The sequence below is a fragment of the Rhyacophila brunnea genome, unplaced genomic scaffold (genome assembly GCF_057557595.1).
Source record: "Rhyacophila brunnea isolate RB1 unplaced genomic scaffold, BYU_Rbru_1.0 scaffold_15, whole genome shotgun sequence".
NCBI lineage: Eukaryota > Metazoa > Arthropoda > Insecta > Trichoptera > Rhyacophilidae > Rhyacophila > Rhyacophila brunnea.
The window spans coordinates 17,845,049-17,864,897 of NW_028232806.1; the positions used below are offsets into that span (position 1 = coordinate 17,845,049).

Genomic DNA, 19,849 nt, shown 5'->3' on the forward strand with positions numbered 1-19,849 from the left:
AACTACTGAATCAAAATCAAAATTTCTCTGCGATATGGGTTCAGTTCGTGTAGAACCAAAACAATATCGGTTTTAATGATTTGAGAAATATAACCAATGAAAATATAAAAAGGAACATTTGTTTACAACTACAATTAATTAATTTAAATCAACTATACATGTAGGTATACCAATAACGAAAAAAATACAAATCAATCGCATTCGATTAGAATGCCATAAATAAAAAATGATAGGTAATAAAAAAATCTTATGATACAATTATTCAGCAAACTTTTATGCACATAACACAATATTTATTCACTCATAATGTCGTATACACCATACACATTAGAATACAGCTTATTAATATACTGAAAAATTGTTTAAAACTTCTGAATCAAAAATCAAAATTCCTCTGCGATGTGATTTCGGTTCGCTTAGAACCAAAACAATATCGGTTTTATTAATTTGACAAATATCATCTACCACCGGCCAGCCATATCTGTTTCTTCCTTTATTTCTCAAAAATTTTATCGTATAAGTTTCATTTTTTTTTTTAAGGGTTAGTGGATTGGGAAACCAATCCTCAAAACATCATAACAGCAATGGGACTGTACCAAAAAAGAAGAGGGTTTTGGGGACAACGCATAATAAAATTTGCGAGGACATGACTCAGATCCTTACCGGAAAGCACGCCGAGATTATACAAGCTCGGCGCCAGGTGATTTCGTCCTCGGTGAAGGATACCTTTACTCGGGAGGCACTATCAAGGATTCCTCCGAGCTCAAAGTCCCGGAAGGCCTTCGAACTCACTCTCGAGATCGAGGAGTTAAAGTACTCAGGGGTTCTAGAAGAAGCGGGTCTAACCCCTAGTTTCCTCTCAACCCTGTTTCTGATCACGAAACAAGACGGGAACATGCCCTGTGTGTAACCGAAAGCGTTTGAATGCATTCCTACAGCCAAAGCCATTTAAACTAATTCACCATTACGAGGTTCCAGCCGTCTTACAAAAAGAAGACCGGCTAGTTACAATAGATCTAAGCCAGGCGTACCTCCAGGTACCTATGGTTTCTCAACATCGTCGATTCATTCGACTAGCCTACCGAGGGGGGCTCCTGCAATTCACGTGTCTCCCGTTCGTGCTGTCAGCCGCCCAGATTATGTTTGCATCCCTGACCAATTGGGTCGCCGAACGCCTACGAAAGAATGGCTGAGAATATTCATTTACCTAGATGAATTCTTAGTAGCCAACCAATCCGAGAAACAGTCTCGGTTCAGGAGGAATACAGGATAACCTTCCTACAGTCTTTAGGGCAGTTAATGAATATAAAAAAATCCTGTCTGATCCCAAGCCAACAATGAGGGTTCCTGGACATCACGTGGGACGCACACAACAAGCGGAGCTTTCTGTCACCGGAGAAGTGTGTAGCACTCCGTCACCATCTGCTAACGCAGGTACAAAAAGGCAGTTAGTCCCTCAGACAGGCACATATCCAATCCCTTCTGGGGCGACTCAACTTCACATCCTACCTCCACGAGGAAGGTTCCATTGCTGACGGCTACGACGCTCCAGTCATCAATATGGCTGAGGTCCCATCCTCGCCAATTGATGACAATCCCACCACAGGCCTAACAGGACATCATGTGGTGGCTTTAGGCGATAGGATCCTCAAAGTTGACACAAGGCAGGTACAAAAAGGCAGTTGGTCCCTCAGACAGGCACATGTTCAATCCCTTCTGGGGCGACTTAACTTCGCATCCTACCTCCACGAAGAAAGTTGCATTGCCGACGGCTACAAAGCTCCAGTCATCAATATTATCGAGGTCCCATTCTCGCCAATAGGCGACAATCCCACCACAGGCCTAACATGACATCATGTGGTGGTTCCAGCTGATAGGATCCTCAGAGTTGACACACAGAACTACATTCAATCACTTCCTGACGACAGACGCAGCCGACGCAGGCTGGGGAGCCCAGCTGAATGAACACCACCTATCAGGTACGTGGAAACAAAACCAGTTAGCATGGCATGGCATTCCAACAGGAAGGAAATGTTTACAATTCAATCTCGGGAACAAGCAATCATAGGATCAGATCTGCTTCTGCAGACAGACAACAAAACAGTGGTGGCATACATCAATAACGAGGGCGGCACAAAATCTGTCACCCTCCTAAACCTATGCCGACAGATACTAGTATTTATCAGTCGAGCCAACATCACGTTATTCACGTTTACTGCACAATACCTCCGCAGAAATTACAACTGCGTGGCAGATCATCTCTCCCGCAGACAACTTTACTCATTCCCGAATTGCACCTCATCAACACCGCAACCACCCCCCTGTTTGAAAAATGGGAAGTTCCCGGGGTGGATTTATTCGCAAGCGAAATACTCGTAGCACAATATGTCATTGCAACGTACGTCTCACGAGACGTTACAGACAGTGGCGCGCTGTTTGACGACGCCTTCAGCCGAGTATAGGACTTCAGACTAGCCTGGATATTTCCCCCATCAAAACTTAATTCCACGAGTCCTAGCGCACCTGAACTCAGCTAGAGGGAAGTACTTACTAGTGGCACCGAGCTGGAAACAATGCTTTTGAGGAGTGGACTTACGAAAAAGGGCGATAGTACCTCCTTATACAATACCTAACCTACATACGACACTAGTAGGTACGGAGACCAACCGTCCACATACAAAGACCCAGGATCTGTCTCTTTAACTATGGATAATTTTGGGTGGGGTGAAATAACATCAAATTGAATGGTGGAAGAAAGGGCACCCCTTACTTCCAGATGGCGGCCTTCGACTCTAAAAACTTACAAACCAGCTTAGAACAAATGGAAGACAATGACATGATGTAACACGAACCTAATGGACCATAATAGCCCTCAACCTCAACCGGTGGAGTACAACCTATTCGAAACGTCTCGCAGGACAGCTACTCGGCTGCTTCTCGCATCGGGACGAAGGGTTCATGACCTCACACTACTCAGTAATAGTAGACAATGGATTTGTGGATAAAGGTGACCACATAATTGTATGGTCAATGTTTGGCGCAAAGACAGATACCGCCAAGCATCGTCAATCGGAATGGAAGCTAAGCGCTTCCACGTGTCAAAACATTGACCCAGTATTTTGGTTACGGAAACTCGTCTGCATGTAAAACCCAAGGAGAGAGGAAGGTTAGGATATTTCGGAATTATTTATATCTTCAAGAGGACCAGCCACCAGGACAGTTATAGGGAATTAGATAAGGTAAGTACTGTTGGAAGCAGGGGTACAAGAACCACCAGGCAGTTTCCGCTCAGTTGTGGCTTCCTTAGACTGTAAATATACCTAATAGATGATAATTATCTTCAAGAGAGGTAACTGGCGTAGTGAGTCGACATTTCACGACAACTACCTGAGAACGATGGACACACCACCATCAGAAGGGGAAAAGAACCAATTAACTTCTCTATTCAACCCTATACATTGAACGTCACGATGGTCTATACCTCGTCAATGAATCATTGTCACATGCAGGAATTTGGCATACCCAACACCAGGTGATAACAAACAGATATCTCAAGGATTTCAAAGTCAAATTCGAATAATGAAAGGAGTTTTACCTACCAATAAAACTCTTATTATTCATGTTGACTTTGAAGTCCAGGTAATTTCTACCTGGTTCCTTGAGCCATATCATAATGAAGACAAAGGAGTCTCAAACTCCCTACATAAAAAAGGGACGCGCGGTATGACTAGTAAATAAATAGGGAGGAATGACCAACGACAAGAAAAAGGAAATTAAATTAGTAGAATAACACCTCACGCGAAGAAGGAAGCGCAAACCCTATCTCAAGGACTTCAAAGTCAACATGAATAATAAGAGTTTTCATCTTTCTTTTGCCATATCCGCCCCTTAACCGGAGCATATGGACACCACGCGGCGCCTCCAAGAATCCCTGTCGCTCGCCAGTCTTCTTGCTTCGTTCCAGGTCAAACCAGCATCCCGTAGCTCCGCCGTATACACTCTGTAGATTGTATTTAGCGGCCTTCCAGGACGCCGGAATCCGGTCGGCTTGAAGAACAGGCAAGCCAGGTTGAAGTTCTCTTCTGGCATCCGCAGCACGTGGCCGAGCCAGGTCCAACGTCGCCTCTTCACTTTCAGCGTGATGAGAGGCTGCTTGGTGCGTTCTCTTATCTCCTCGTTGCTCCTAAAGTCATACCACCGCACACCCAGTATTCGTCGCAAACATCTGTTTTCGAAGCTCAGTATACGGTTGCTCTGAGCCTTCGTAAGGTGCCATGATTCGCTACCGTAAAGCAGCACCGTCAGAATGTAAGCGTCGAATAGGCGGCATTTGGTTTTGACCGAGTACAATCGTGAGTCCCAGACATTCCGCATCGAGTTGAATGTTGCTCCAGCCATTCCCATTCGGATAGCGAGCTCTTTCTGCAAAATGCCATCTCCCGTGATGTGTACCCCCAGGTACTTGAAGCTGTCGACGCTCTCGATGTTTTGTCCGTCGCTAATCAGAGGGAAATCTGGATCTGGACAGGTGCTATTACACAAGATATTGGTTTTCTTCGCGTTGATTTTCAAACCAACGCGAGAGGAGTTGTTATGCAACCTGTCGATTGTCTCTTGAATGCCCTCGATTGAGTTGTCGAATAGGACAGCGTCATCGGCGTATTCTAGGTCGCATAGCTTCACCGTGGGGGTAACAGGTATGCCTCGGTCGGGTGGTATTGACTTCCGTAGTTTATTGGTAGGTAAAACTCCTTTCATTATAGGTGGTAGCATCGGTTGGAGCCATAGACTAAATAGGTACCTACATTAGAAATTTGATTTTGAGCGGCCGTCAAGTTTTAACACAAAACATTTTTTCCACATTTTTTAAATGCATACCTTTGAGTAATCTAATTGCATATTTTTTCATGTATTTTTTATGGTTTTTCCATTGAAATTACGTGAAAATTCGCATTTTTGTATTTTCACTAAGTACCCCGTCAAAATATTCTGAAAAAAGCACCCGCCATCGGTACGGAAGGTCCGGTCAAAAGAGTCTCAAAAAAAGCCTACGCCGCTGTAATGCTCCCTACCTACCTGTTGTTAATGAACAAACGAAACATATATGCACGCAGGAGATCTAAACATAGAATGAAAGCCATCAATTTGTCATATATTTGGCTATTTTTTTAGACTCTTTTGACCGGACCTTCCATACCGATGCGGGTGCTTTTTTCGGGATATTTTGACGGGGTAAATGCGAATGGATGGCATTGCTGGAGACAAATAAAATTGCATCAATGATAATGTAAAATTATTGATATATTTGAATGCTCGATACCGAAACGTCAAACAATCGCAGCGCTCCATATTGAACTTTGTAAGATAATAATTTAATTCCCTTCCGAAATCTGTGCGTCGGGAATAATTCGCTGTAAATCGCAGCGATTATTCGCTGCAAATTCGCACTCAAGACGCAAGGTGGTCGCGCAAGCGTGCTCTTTCCCATAAGCCAATACGAGCTTGATTGGCGAATATTCGCTTTGGTGTGTGGACTGCATTAATGGTGTTGAAAGTTTTATAAACAGAATAAAACTGTGTAAAATGTTTAAATTTGCAATTTTGGTCTAAAATAGGATATCATGAAACATTAAATTTAATATTACCAGATTTATCATAAATTTGCCTGACTAAAAGATCTAATCACTATAAAGCTATACACATAAGTAAAACAACAATAATATCCATAGACTAGACTTTGAATATCAATCTGTCAAAATAAAAACAGAAATCAGAATGTTTCGCATTTCTAATGATATTAAACAACTTGTCTTTAATAATTCTATGTATATCTCAGGAATTGATTTATTACTGTTAAGTTATTAGTACGATAGTTAAAATAGATAATGAAATATTTTTTTAAATGTAATGAAAATGAATGCGTACAGCCAGTGGTATACTAATTAATTATGCTCTTATAATTCCTACTGACTAAACGTTCAAGATATCGCCATGGAATTGATGGATCAAGATGACATACCCCTGGATAGTCTACTCATTAAATTGGAGCACGAGGATATACCAGAATTTGACGTAGACCCTTCAAAGTTTTGTCAGGGCTGTATGAAAAACTCCAACAATCTTAAAGATATGATGCAACCGTATTCGCATCACGGCAGACCGGAGATATATTCAGAAATGATAGATTATTGTTTTTCTATGCAGGTGTGAAATTCTTTTAATTTTATTTATTAGTCTTATAAATTACCATTTTAAAGGTGTTTGTTTCACATCTGTTATCAGTTTGTGGGGCCTACTTTTGACAGTGTTTTAAGCTACCTACAATATTTCTTCATCTTGGAAGATAGTTGAATACGTAGCTATGAGATACTGGGAAGGCTTGGGTAGATAGAAGAAGACTTGTGGCCGATAGTGGATAGTTATTATTGGAGGCATTGCTTGCTATCTATATTATGCTCTACCTAAGAAGTGGATATGAACAAAGAACGCTATATTACTTTATTTATTATTTTTGATTAGTACACTGCGTTGCTTAGGCCATGGCAGTGTTGCAATTTTTTCTATGCTGATTATAGGACGTAGGTCTAAAAATTGTAGTATCTATTTCTGAAAATGTGGATACTTATACGGATAATTTTTCGTTTTTAATACCTAATTCAAAATTATAGTATTTTCGGAATATTAAATTTCTTTTGATACACCCCTGTTACAGGCGGGCTTCTCCCGGTGTAAAATAATCATTTAGTAGCTATAAGTCGAAACGTAACCCTGACCTCTAGAAACGGCTTCATAAAACATCTAATCTGATTCCTTGCTCAACCACGTAAGTATTTTTTATTCATAGGTAAAGGCCTTCGTCCGGTGTGTGAAAATCGCATATTGGGCGGAGGTGTAATTAAGATAAATTTAATTTAATTTAAAAAGTAAAAATGATGATGGATGAAAGAGATAATTTTAAGACTAAATATAAGGATTCAAAAATAATAAATTTTGCCGCACTTGCCGGCTACGTCGAAATATCTGTGCGCCTGCGCCGAGGTGGTCCTCGTGATTCGTCAAATCAAAATCATGCGATAAAATTTGGCCAATCACGAGAGTCCTTTTTGTAGAATGGCGTGGGTACGCGAAGTTTGAAAAAGAAAAAAAAAAAGGTTAGTAAGCGTCCCTTTTCCAATAGGATAGGACCTGCGACTATAATCGTAAAAACCCAGATATAAATTTGTGAAACTAAAAATCATAAGAAAATATAAGACCACGTCACGAACACGAAAGACCGAGTTTTATTTCCACTCTAACCGTTTATATAATTTTTTTTTTTTTGTGAATCCGGGGTTCGATGGACACCTGAACTAGCCGCTGGAACCCCGGGTATCTCAATGGCACCCTGGCAACATGAGGCGTGAAGAATCGCATTAATTCTTCCGAACCCGCGAAATAAAATTTACGTCCGCGAACGCTAAATAAAAGTTTATGATCCAGGAGCCGGAACAACCAAGAAATGGTTAACTAAAAAGCGGACTCCGACGTAACCCTTATCGAAGAAGAAGTGCTGTCTCCAACATCAAACCGGGAGAGCCCTCTGGTGTTCGAAGACAGTCCACATACGGAGCTGACCGCGCCTAGCGTCGTGCTGGAGACCGTAGCACCAGCACGTCTCCAGTACGACGAATGGCTGCACAAATCCCACCTATGGAGACCAGACACATCATCGACGGTATCCAGCGAGGAGGGCTCGTAGAGGCCACGGCCCACTCACGACGAAAAACGGCGAGCAAAATGCCGATTTTCCTAGGGTATCACTAACATGTCGTGTACCCTAGTCGACCACGGGATGTTCGGTGAGGAGAGAAAAAGGAAACGCGAGGCCAGGGAGCCTCACAAGAGGGCTGAAAAGGCGCGCAAGCTGAGATGAATCGAAGCTGTGCGGGCGCAGGCTCGACCACGAGGAGATGAAGCAGGACCAGTCGCCAACCCTCGAGTCAAGGGTGAACGCCGAGTTGCTGTTAGAAGTGAAATGTGTAGATTATACGAATAAAACATCCGGAAATTCTTCTAATTACGAATGTAAAGTTAATTAAGGACAAACTTTCTGAGCCTTGTAATCTTAAGTTCATTAGTACGAAAAATGTACATTCTAGTTTTAAAAATAACGCTTCGCAAAGTGACGCCAATTCTTTCCGTTCAAATAAAGTAAATATGAATGAATTCGAAAACATTAACATTGAAAATCGCAAACAATTTTATAAACGGGAAAGAAAGGATATTCTACAGTAGCGCGAAACCTGTTTCAAAGTTACGCCGTGTTAATAATTTGAATCCAAAGAGAAACGAAGAAAATAGTATACGACCGTCACTATTATTTCTTTACAAATTACCAATCGTAAATTTAACACAGCGAAAACGGAACGGGAATAATACGGCATCACTCGACGAAGTGTATATTATAGTTGATAAGTGAAATTTTAATAATAAGTTAAAATTAGGTATAAGAGGATGAAAGTAGAGATTGTATGCTTGTGATGAAAAAAAAAAAAATGAGTAATAAAACGTGAGAGGCACCGCAAATCAGCGCGGCGCGCCTTTGGAATAGGATGACATGCGACTAAACGCGATAACGCCGGGATCGGGCGCGTAAAACGAAACAACAATTTTTTTTTTTTTTTTTAAATAAAACGGGTTTCACTAAAAATAAAGTTAATTACCCAGTTTTAAGTTTACTGATTCAGTAAATAAATATAATGAGAGGGTGGAATATTTCAATTTTTAATATCAATGTTATTTACACAGTCAATACAATGTTGCAAAATATTTATGGGTATTAGGGTAAAATATTAAATGTGATAGTAAGTGCCATAAGTACAATGGGAAGATTTTATATAAAATTAGTAGCTATTTAATGTATGGGGTAGGAGTAATTAATAATGTAAATTCGACTAAATTTAAAGTACAATGAAGTCTAATGAACGAATAAAACACTAAAGAAAGTAAAAGAATAAACACAGATGAAGACAATTTGGAAGCACAAAGAGAGCCACCTCTCGAAGTAAGCGCATCCGAAGGCAGCGTAGCCGAAAAATTCATGATACCAAAGCTTGATGGTGTGGAGAGTGCACACTCTCCTTTCTCGTCGCAGGTTCATGAGAAGACTAGGGACGTGACGCCTGAAAGATATCGTGAAACGACAAGAGGTACCTCCGAAGTGTAACCATCTACAAAGAAAAGAAAGAAGAAGAAATGGAAATGGATACTTATTGTGAAAAACCATCCTAGTACCTGTGAGAAAGCCGTGCCGCCGTCAGCGAGCCTAGCCGTTGTACCGCTATACGATGCCTTGCCCGCAGTAATAGGAACAGGTGGAGACACAGTATCTGTCCGTGAGGTGATACTCCAGAGACCAGCAGATGAGTGGAAAACTTTCCACAGAAGGATATCCGCTACTCGAAACGAGCCTGGCTCAATAGTAACGCCACTACCACGCCCTGGTTGCAAAGGCAGACGACGCCAAACGAGGTACGCTCCTATTGCACCAGAAGAAGAAAGACGTAACACGAAATAATAATTCCGAACGAGGGCCAAACGTCTACAAATGTAGCCTCTCGGAATACAAAAAAACTGGACAGCCCAAGAGTCGAAGACTATAGCTCCACGACCCCTCCGCTGACTAGTATAAAAGAACGAGAAGAATAACAAAAACATTACGAAAACAAAATAAGCGCATGACATTACAGGAGAAAAATAAAATAATAATAAATTATGACAAATGATAATAAGAAAGGAAAATAAATCAAACTCTGACTTATTCAGGAGCATTGCTTTGAGCAGGAAAATAGTAATTAAAATAAATATATAGAATGATACGTAAAAATAGAGCTAAAGTATAGAGTTTTATGTTAGAATAGTTAGATTGTAGTTGAATTTTTTTATAAACTGTTAATCATGCCATGTACTTAACGGATGAACAAGGAATTGGATGGGTGGCCGATGAGATCAGGGCGTACCTTTCGACTTTAATCCAGATGGGGCGAATTGATACACCCCTGTTACAGGCGGGCTTCTCCCGGTGTAAAATAATCATTTAGTAGCTATAAGTCGAAACGTAACCCTGACCTCTAGAAACGGCTTCATAAAACATCTAATCTGATTGCTTGCTCAACCACGTAAGTATTTTTTATTCATAGGTAAAGGCCTTCGTCCGGTGTGTGAAAATCGCATATTGGGCGGAGGTGTAATTAAGATAAATTTAATTTAATTTAAAAAGTAAAAATGATGATGGATGAAAGAGATAATTTTAAGACTAAATATAAGGATTCAAAAATAATAAATTTTGCCGCACTTGCCGGCTACGTCGAAATATCTGCGCGCCTGCGCCGAGGTGGTCCTCGTGATTCGTCAAATCAAAATCATGCGATAAGATTTGGCCAATCACGAGAGTCTTTTTTGTAGAATGGCGTGGGTACGCGAAGTTTGAAAAAGAAAAAAAAAAAGGTTAGTAAGCGTCCCTTTTCCAATAGGATAGGACCTGCGACTATAATCGTAAAAACCCAGATATAAATTTGTGAAACTAAAAATCATAAGAAAATATAAGACCACGTCACGAACACGAAAGACCGAGTTTTATTTCCACTCTAACCGTTTATATAATTTTTTTTTTTTTGTGAATCCGGGGTTCGATGGACACCTGAGCTAGCCGCTGGAACCCCGGGTATCTCACTTTCCTTATTTTTTTGTTCCCTTACGATATGCTAGCCTCAAGCAATACGTGTCTTTGCAGTTAACATCATGTCTCACATAACTTAAATCCATTGACAACGTTTTCATTTATCTTCTTGAAAGTATTTTTGAGACCAATTGCTAATCTCACAGGTATTGTTCAAACACACTTGGTGCAACAATATCATTTTAGGGCGGCTCTCGTGGTGCAGTGGGTAAGGCGGTGGCCTTTCGCCCGAGAGTTCTGGGTTCGATTCCTGGTCATGGCAAAAACATTTATGTGTTTTTCTCAAAGCCTGGGTGTTTGTGATTATTCAAAATTACTAACAACCACCTTGTACGAAAAAGCAAGGACATGGTTATTAATAATTTAAAAAAAAAGAAAAAACAATATCATTGTAATTGTGCATCAGTACATTGTAATATTAATATAATCTAGAATTTTGTTTTAAACAGCCTCGACCTGTTGGTCTATCTTTTTTGAGTGGTGTCTTCTATCGTAGGTTGCTTATCAATTTTCACTACATCTCGCTATTCTGGGTCAGTCGTATCAGTTCCGGATTGCCTTGGACATTGAGCTACGTATGGAGGTTGCATAGCAAAGAGAATTTCTTTCTAGCTACACTTCTGCTGCTCTCTTCCTTCCCCTGCATTATGAGTCAGAGTAAAACACTCTTCTCATTGCAGAAAATATGGCTGAAGTATGCAGCTTTGCTGCGCTTGATGGCAGTGGCGAAGGGTGGAGGTAGGCTGTCAACATCCAAATAAAATAGTGCACACTAAGCTTTGTCAGTCGTATGTATTTGTTTTCATTGAAGATGGTGTCTGTTAGTTTTTAAAATTCAATCAAACTCTGCCTAATCCAAGCCACTGGAGATAAATAGTAAAAAATATTCATTTATCTATAAAATTGAAATTGCCATTAAACTTACATAATTTTAGATATTTTATAGATGAAAGATTATTTTATGGATTATGGTTTGGTTAGGCAGGGCTTAATGAATTTAAAAAAAATAACGTAATATGTATTCTTAATTCAACAAAAACAAATAACTGTGACTGAAGAAGTGTGCACTATTGTTGTCGGATCGCCCATAGCATACCTAAACTATTATCGTTTGGTTTAGGCAGGGTTTAACGGAATCTTAAAAACTAACCAGCACCATCAGCAAATTGTATTCTTAGTTCAATGAAAACAAATAAATATGACTGACAAAGTTTAATGTGAACCATTTATGTTGAATCTTAACAGCCTATCTCCACCCTTCGCCGCTGCGTGATGATAGCTATAAATTCTCTTGTCTATGATAGATATACGATTCTTTAATTTCAGATGGGGAGGAATCGGGAAGAGAGATTGCAGAATATTTACCTGATATGTGACTCTTGTATAAAAAAGCTTAGAGATGCGGCAACCTTCAAAAAACAAGTACAAGTCTCACAGAAAACAATCAGGCAAAGACGTGGTAAGTTATTAATATTCTCCTTTATATATTATGCAGTATAGTAAACAAAGTGTGAAAATGTGGCAGGTGATGGAAGGAAAAGCAAGTACCTACAAATAATTTTGAATATAGCAGGGAAAAATCCAAATATAATAATTATATGGTTATATCCAGGCGGCCGGATGAAACATCTTGACACTTTTCATTGTGCACTACAGAGCTTTTCTGCCAGTCAATAATTTCACCCAGGATCTTCCGTCAACAGTGATCCTAGCCTAAAAATCAAAATTTAATTGTGTTGGTTTAGAGTCTGTCCACAAGGCTTTCTTCGCGTGCTTTGAAAATGCGTTGCGCCCAGATGACGCGTTTAGTAAGCGCGAGACGCGTGGCCAGTCATAATCAGTGCCGCCGACTCCGCTCGGAGCCGCATGTATAGCAATCACGAAAGTGTCTTTCTTTCACTGACACTATCTTTGAGTGGTTTATTTCTTAACTGGCATTATAGTTGAATATGTTCCGGATATTTTTCGCTAGATGATTTTTATTTTGCATCATTTTGAAAAAAAATAATGTCTTTGTTATAACTAGCCGACAAATCACTTCCACGCACGTTGGCGATTGCATTGTTACTGGGCGCAATAATTGGCGGCACAGTACCTTGACTCGCGCACAGTACACGCGAGTTCGAGATTCTGGCGATTGACCTGCGCATTTCGCGTGAGAGTTGTCACGAGCGAGTGCTTGTGGGCGGCTCAGTAAGATCACATGTACCTTGATAACGCGCAACTTGTTACTCGCGCGCCAAAGCACACCTTGTGAGCAGGCTCTTATAGAAAAAAAAGTGTATAAACACTATCGGCAATAGTAACTATTGGGCACTATTGCATAACTGTGTTGTCATATAGCTATCACTTCTGATATTCAATCCACGCCTACTAAAACAAATAGTTCTTTTATACTAATGTATTATTACTTAAACAAAAACACTTTTTTTTGACCATGTCCAATCCTAACAGGATCATATAGGCCTCCACAGAGGTTTGTATTAAGGGGTAGAGGCATGCCAGCAGAGAACCTAGCGGAAAAATACGAAGCTTGCAATTTGAGATTTTTTTTGATAATTTACAATTTCAACTGTAATTGTTAATTTTTTTTTAAAATTTAAAGATAAACTTACAAATTGTAAAAAAATGTAATAAATGTGAATTCGTTGCAGGGTCACATCTTATTATTACATTATATTTTATGGTCATATTTATTATTAAAATTTAGTTTATTAAGTTTTCAATTTTTCGTCGTTTAGATTTGTGACTAATTCATCGTTTTAATATTTTTTATATTTATTTAAAAAACATCAATTTTTATAAAAATATAAATGTGTATAACTTCAAATTCCTTTTTATTTATATTTTATTAAGGTGACGCATCAGTGAAACGCCAAATAATTTTCAACTGTACGCGCGACGAAATTTTGGACTCGCTGCCATTCACTGAGAGAATGTTGACCCGGGAACACGTCACTTTGCTGCGTGATGGCGACGGGTCAATTAATTCTAAAATCGTGTAAAGATGACTAAAAACGTTACCCATTTACTTTAAAAAGAAAACATGTCAATGAATATATTATTATTGTTACTAATAGAACAATAAACAGAACATAAAATGGACGTATGTTGGATTTATATGACAATTAATATTTCGTTTGACAGGCGTCATAGCGCCTAGCGACGATCTTTTTAGACCGTGCCTCAACTAATGCATGGCCTTAATGTTTTCAGATACATATTAATTAATTAATACAGTTGAAATTGTAAATTATCAAAAAAAATCTCAAATTGCAAGCTTCGAATTTTTCCGCTAGGCTCTCTGCTGGCGTGCCTCTCCCCCTCAACAGATATTTATACCAAGTAATAAATTGTAAAAGGTAAATTGTGTGTTATTTATAGGTGTATTGTATATTTTGTACTAGTTTCATGTCCTTTTGAAGCGGAGGAAATGGGTCTTGATTATTGTTATACTAAATGGAATTAATACTAAGTATATTGCATTTTATTTTAATTAATACAATTTATTTCTACGAAGAATTGACAGTTAATACTATAAAAGATACTAATATACCATTGGTTTCATTTTATTACAGTCATAAAAAAGACGCCTTCAACTTCATATCTCGATTTATCAACATTCCAAGAATCAAATTTCGACAGCAGTGATGGCTTTAATCATTCTGACAGAGAAGATGATGAATTTATTCGATTGCTGACAAATAAAAAACCCATCAAGCCAATAATGCAACCAAAAAAAGAAATCAAAAGGGAAATAAAAAAAGAAATCAAAAAAGAAATTAAAAAAGAAGTAAAACAGGTTCCCATAAAGAAACTTCCTATCAAAAAGGAAATATTGAAAACTAGCTCACAAAGCAATGATGGAAAGTAAGTAAACATAATCACGATAGTCTTAGGGTTACTTATACTATGTACTGGCATAATAATTGAAAATGCATTTAAATAAGAATTGAGGTGGTGAGAATTAAAGGAGTACAAATGACATTTAATTAAAAAATTAATTAGGAGCAGTTTTCACATACCATTTAATGCTTGAAAAGTTCAAGATTCAAACATGTAACTACCTTTAATGAAAAGATGTACCTAAGCATTTTATTGCCACCATTTGATTATGTTTCAAGGGCATAGTGTATAAAATGTCATTATAATTTTCATATCCGTATATAATTTGAATATTTTGGCTTTACTTCTCTTAAGTGGAAGTGTAACTGTAGAAATTGGATTATCTCATGACATGAATTGTACAGAACAACTAGGTATCTAATAGTACGTAGGTACCTATTGACATACTCCTGGACTTCCCGTCTTCAATGGGGAGCCGGAATAAAGTTTTGTAGGTCTAAATATGCAGCTTGGTCACATAGTCAATTAACAGAATATGAAAGACTTATGACGTATCACTTGGCTATCTGGATAAAAACGGAAAATGTTAAATTTAGAATGCTGATTATCATATGTACCTAGATATAAAATTTCAAACTAATAGCTTTAAGTGTAATATTAAGATTTATAGCATTAAAATTGTAATTAATTTAGTAATAGGAATAGCTTGTAAATCTAGGTAAGATTTTGTTTTATGAGTTTAAAAGAGACGGATGTAAAGGATGTAAGCGTGGAAGAGAGTTAGCATGAAAGTTCTTTTGTAGTAACTGTACTTGCTAAATTATCACGTGAGCATTTTTAAATATTTAAAGAGGCAGTCGGAAAAAGTACGTTATCACAAGCAGACATAGAGTTTAGTTCGTAAACTCTTGCGTCAAAAATAAAACTAATGTGTTAATAATTAGAATATAAGTGTAAAAAAGAAAACCATTGAAATCATAAAGCCACGTGCTTACAAAAAAAAAGACAAAGACTTTTTATTTAATCTAATTTTTGTGAATCCTAAGTTCGACCAATACCCTGAGCTAGCCCAGAACTCGGGATATCTCACTATTATGTGAATAATCTGATGATATGAGAATATCAATAATTCTGATAATCCCTTTTAAATCTATTATTGTACGAGTCAACCAGTTTGTACCTATGGCTATTCTCTTTTATAATCCAAGAAACATGCTGTTATGACCGTATTGTATAGAGTAACTGTTTTATTGTAATCTCTTTATTGCAGAAGATTCTTTACAAAAATGCCCGTCCACAGATCAAATAGTTTGAAAGTTGTACTGAGAACACCTAAAACACAAAATACCTCAGAAACCTCTTCACAGTAAGTATTATAAAATCAATTGAATTTTTTAACCGGATGGCTGCCAATGACGTCTTAAGACGTGAACTTTGCCGTGAACGGAACGCCGCTCATACAAAAATGACGTCTTTGGACGTCCCACTTTAAACGGGAAACAGGGGGTAAATCAATTATTTTAAACATAAAAATATGTTGGAACACACAACGTCATATATTGGGAATGTCGTCACATACTCAGAATTGAAACAGAATTCCTTTTTACCACTTGAAATGTAAATTGATTTTATTTTTTTATTTTTGCAATAAAATTCGCGGCGTGCAAGGTACCGCCATACATACACCTACCGGCAGTAAAAAGGTTAATAATGAAAGGTTATGCATTTTTATAATGTCTACAATTTATTTCTAGAGAAAAAACAGAACAAATAACAGATGGTACTAGTGTAATACAAGATGCTGCAAAAGTAGAACCAGTGGAGAAAAAGCCTTTTGTCAAAAGCACCTACAATTACAACAAATTGCCATATTCTTTAGACAGTTCACAGATGCAATGCCAGTAAGTATTTAAATTAATCTAGAAAATAGTCATTAATAACACTCCTTCAATTATCATCTACTGCATAAAATACAATTGTCCGACAACAAGAAGTCGGCGATAACAGAAAATCGCCGTAGTCGCATGTAGAAGACTTCTCAGTGACGTACTTACCATGGCAGCAACGCGTGCTAGAGGCGTGTTTAAATAATGTGTCGGCTCTCCTTATAGATGTGACTCCTTTTCTTCTTCGCAATAAACCAAAAGTTTATTAATAATAATTCTAACATCACTCCTGTTCGTTTTAGACATATTTTTATTATAAAAAGTTTTCAATTACGTAAATTGACAGATCCGTACACCACGGGAGCATAAAATGAAAGGATAAATTGGGGGCGTTCCTCATTTGAAAACGGAAGTACGATGAGCTGCACTGGAGGAGAACACAGTTTTAACACGTGGACAAGCAGTTCTTGTTAGACAGTAGTACATATTATTTATTCTACATTACTAACATAACATAATATGGCAGGCATTTTGGCAATGTCTATCTAACATTTCGGTCGAAATTTATATTTTGCATGGGTAGGTAGCCAATCAATATCACACAACTATTGCAATTGGTTGTATATGCACAAAAATTCTTAAGCATGTTCTATTAATGGAAAAACATAATCATTTTATCATGGTAAATATCATGGTTTGGCTTAGGCAGGATTTAATTGAATTGTAAAAACTAACCAATACCATCTGCAATTTGTATTCTTAGTTCAATGAAAACAAATAAGTATGACTGACAAAGTTAAGTGTGCACTATTTATGTCAGTTCTCCACACTTCGACACTAGCCTATAGTGTGGCACTGGTCAACAAAAGTTTGAGAGCAAAAGAGGTGATATGACAGCGGGTCGCAGTCAAAGCCTCAGTGAAATAAAGATAATGGCTGAGATTAGTTGAATGGAGCTAATGCACCCTACAAGCAACATTGTATCGATAATCGCTGTTTAATAATCTGTTTCAGTTTGTGCAATGAAGTCTTTGAAAGCCACATAGGTCTGCGAATACACATGCCTTCGCATTTTCCGAACTTCACTTGTGAGCATTGCGGAAGAGGTTTCGTAAATATAGTCCAGTTCAAACGGCATAGTAATGTGCATTCAACAGAGCGATACGAGTGCCCGAAATGTCCCGGAAAGATCTTCAAGACAGTCGACTCCAGATGGTCTCATATGAAAAGAAAACATTCAGATAATCCAAACGTTCACAGGTAGAAAAATTTGATTCATATTAACTTTTGTATACATTCTTCCATAAGCACACTTTATCATTTGCATGTGTAATGAGGCCTTATAAATCCTTAAGCCGTTTCAATTTGGTTTGTCCAATATTATACATCGTCATTGCGCCTTCAAAATCGGCTATGTGTATAAATATCACAAATCAGGTTTTTTGCACTAAAAATTTTATAATAATTCCTTCTATACCAAGGAAAAAATATAAAGTTTATGATAAAATGTATTCTGGAATAGCTTTAAAAAATATTTCGATGTAGGCGACGGGCATTGTTCTGCCTCTCTAGCCTCTCCTGTAAAGTTTTGAAAAATACACATAGCCGATTTTGAAGGCACAACGACGATATAGTATATTTCAATCTATGGTCAGCCCATCCAAATAGGGTGTTACCTTCAAATTGTCCGATTATGTCCGTTGACAAGATGCATGGCACAAAAACCCAATATCACCCAATACACCTACAGACACCTCGATACTGATCAAATTGGCCCCAACGTCCAATGAAACAGGAATGTTTGAAGATTAGAATATGTTCATACTGAAACTAAAAATGAAGTTTTATTTGAAAAGTGGGTTTGATTTTGTATTATGTTAATTACTATGAGATATAATTTTATTACGTTCCCATGTTAGTATAAGTACTGAGAATTTATTTAATGAATGACTGTTGTATTTTTCACCAGATGCCCTCACTGCAGCGAGCGCTTTGCCAGCTATGACCACCGACGCAAACATTTGGTGAATGTGCACGGGAAAACCGAGGAAGCTTGCAAATACAAATGCAAGTTGTGTGACAAATATTTCACATCGTCAGGCCGTCGCTCCATTCACATTAGGAAATCTCACTTGAACGAGCGTAACAACATGTGCAAGACGTGCGGGAAAGCGTACTATTCAAAGGCTTACCTGCGTCAGCACATGCTGAGCCACACGGGAATAAAGGATTTTGCCTGCTCGGTATGCGGCAAAGGATTCCAAAGGAAATATACTCTCACGGAGCATATGAAAATTCACACTGGTGATAAGAAGCATGTTTGTAATGTGTGTGGGAAGGCTTTCACTCAAAAGTGTTCTTTGAAAGGGCATATGATTGTTCACGAGCGGGAAGGCATGAAAGGAGAGTCTTAGTTCATTTTGTAATGATGTTGGCAAAGATACTATTGGACATTCTTAATTCCCACGTGATATTGAAAGTATTACGTTGACGCAAATGTCTCAACCATGCTCAAATAACAATACAGCTTTAACCAGCAATGTGTTCGAAATTCACCTCTCTGGCATTTCTGTTATATTGTAAATCTCATGTTGTGAACATCCTGAATTTTGATTTGTTATGTCCACAATGTTTTGTTTTCTTAAATAAATATTTATTATTCCATCCGTGTGTATGGTTTTTTGTTTAATAAGCTTTTGATACGAGGGTGGGTCAATAATTCCTTAGAAAAAAGCATTAAAACAGTTTTTATTTTTGTATTTTTTTTTTATTTCTCAACATAATCTCCTTGGAGCTCAATACACTTGGTTAGACGTTTCTCAATTTTTTTTAAACCGTCAGAAAAATAAGTTTTCGGAAGGTCCTCAAAATAAGCATTTGTCCGATCGATGACTTCTTCATTTGAAAAAAAACGTTGTCCACTTAGCCATTTTTTTAAGTTTGGGAAAAGGAAAAAGTCACTGGGGGCTAAATCTGGCGAATACGGTGGGTGGTCGACCAATTCGAACTTCAATTCTTCAATTTTAGCCATTGATCGTAAACATGTGTGAACACGGGCATTGTCCTGATGAAAGAGGATTTTTTTCCTGCTTAAATGAGGCCGTTTTTCTTCAATTTCGTTTTTTAGCTGGTCCAATAAAGATGCATAATAATCCCCTGTTATTGTTTTTCCTTTTTCCAAATAGTCAACGAAAATAATTCCACGTGCATCCCAAAATACAATAGCCATAACCTTACCAGCTGATTTTACGGTTTTCGCCTTCTTTGGACATGGTTCGCCTTTCGCAATCCACTGCTTTGACTGTTCTTTCGTCTCGGGAGTATAGTGGTGTATCCATGTTTCATCTACAGTCACAAAGCGACGAAAAAATTCATCCGGATTGCATTGCATGAGCGACAA

The 19,849-nt window shown here is 38.1% G+C and overlaps 1 protein-coding gene across 1 annotated transcript; it reads left to right on the forward strand.

Moving 5' to 3' along the window:
* The first annotated feature begins 5,739 nt into the window (after positions 1 to 5,739).
* LOC147074979 (uncharacterized) lies at positions 5,740 to 19,113 on the forward strand. Its single transcript, XM_085943005.1, has 7 exons — positions 5,740 to 6,204; positions 12,044 to 12,176; positions 14,296 to 14,587; positions 15,834 to 15,929; positions 16,318 to 16,464; positions 17,464 to 17,709; positions 18,419 to 19,113. Exons 1-7 carry the CDS (start codon positions 5,992 to 5,994, stop codon positions 18,861 to 18,863), a joined length of 1,572 nt encoding a protein of 523 aa, XP_085799131.1. The 5' UTR covers positions 5,740 to 5,991; the 3' UTR covers positions 18,864 to 19,113.
* The last annotated feature ends 736 nt before the right edge of the window (positions 19,114 to 19,849 follow it).

Bases quoted from the DNA above. Each gene is read 5' to 3' on its own strand.
- LOC147074979 (XM_085943005.1), top strand. From the start codon at position 5,992: ATGGAATTGATGGATCAAGATGACATACCCCTGGATAGTCTACTCATT. The intron at 14,588-15,833 runs GTAAGTAAACAT...TCTTTATTGCAG, and splicing joins TCACAAAGCAATGATGGAAA to AAGATTCTTTACAAAAATGC. The intron at 16,465-17,463 runs GTAAGTATTTAA...AATCTGTTTCAG, and splicing joins AGTTCACAGATGCAATGCCA to TTTGTGCAATGAAGTCTTTG.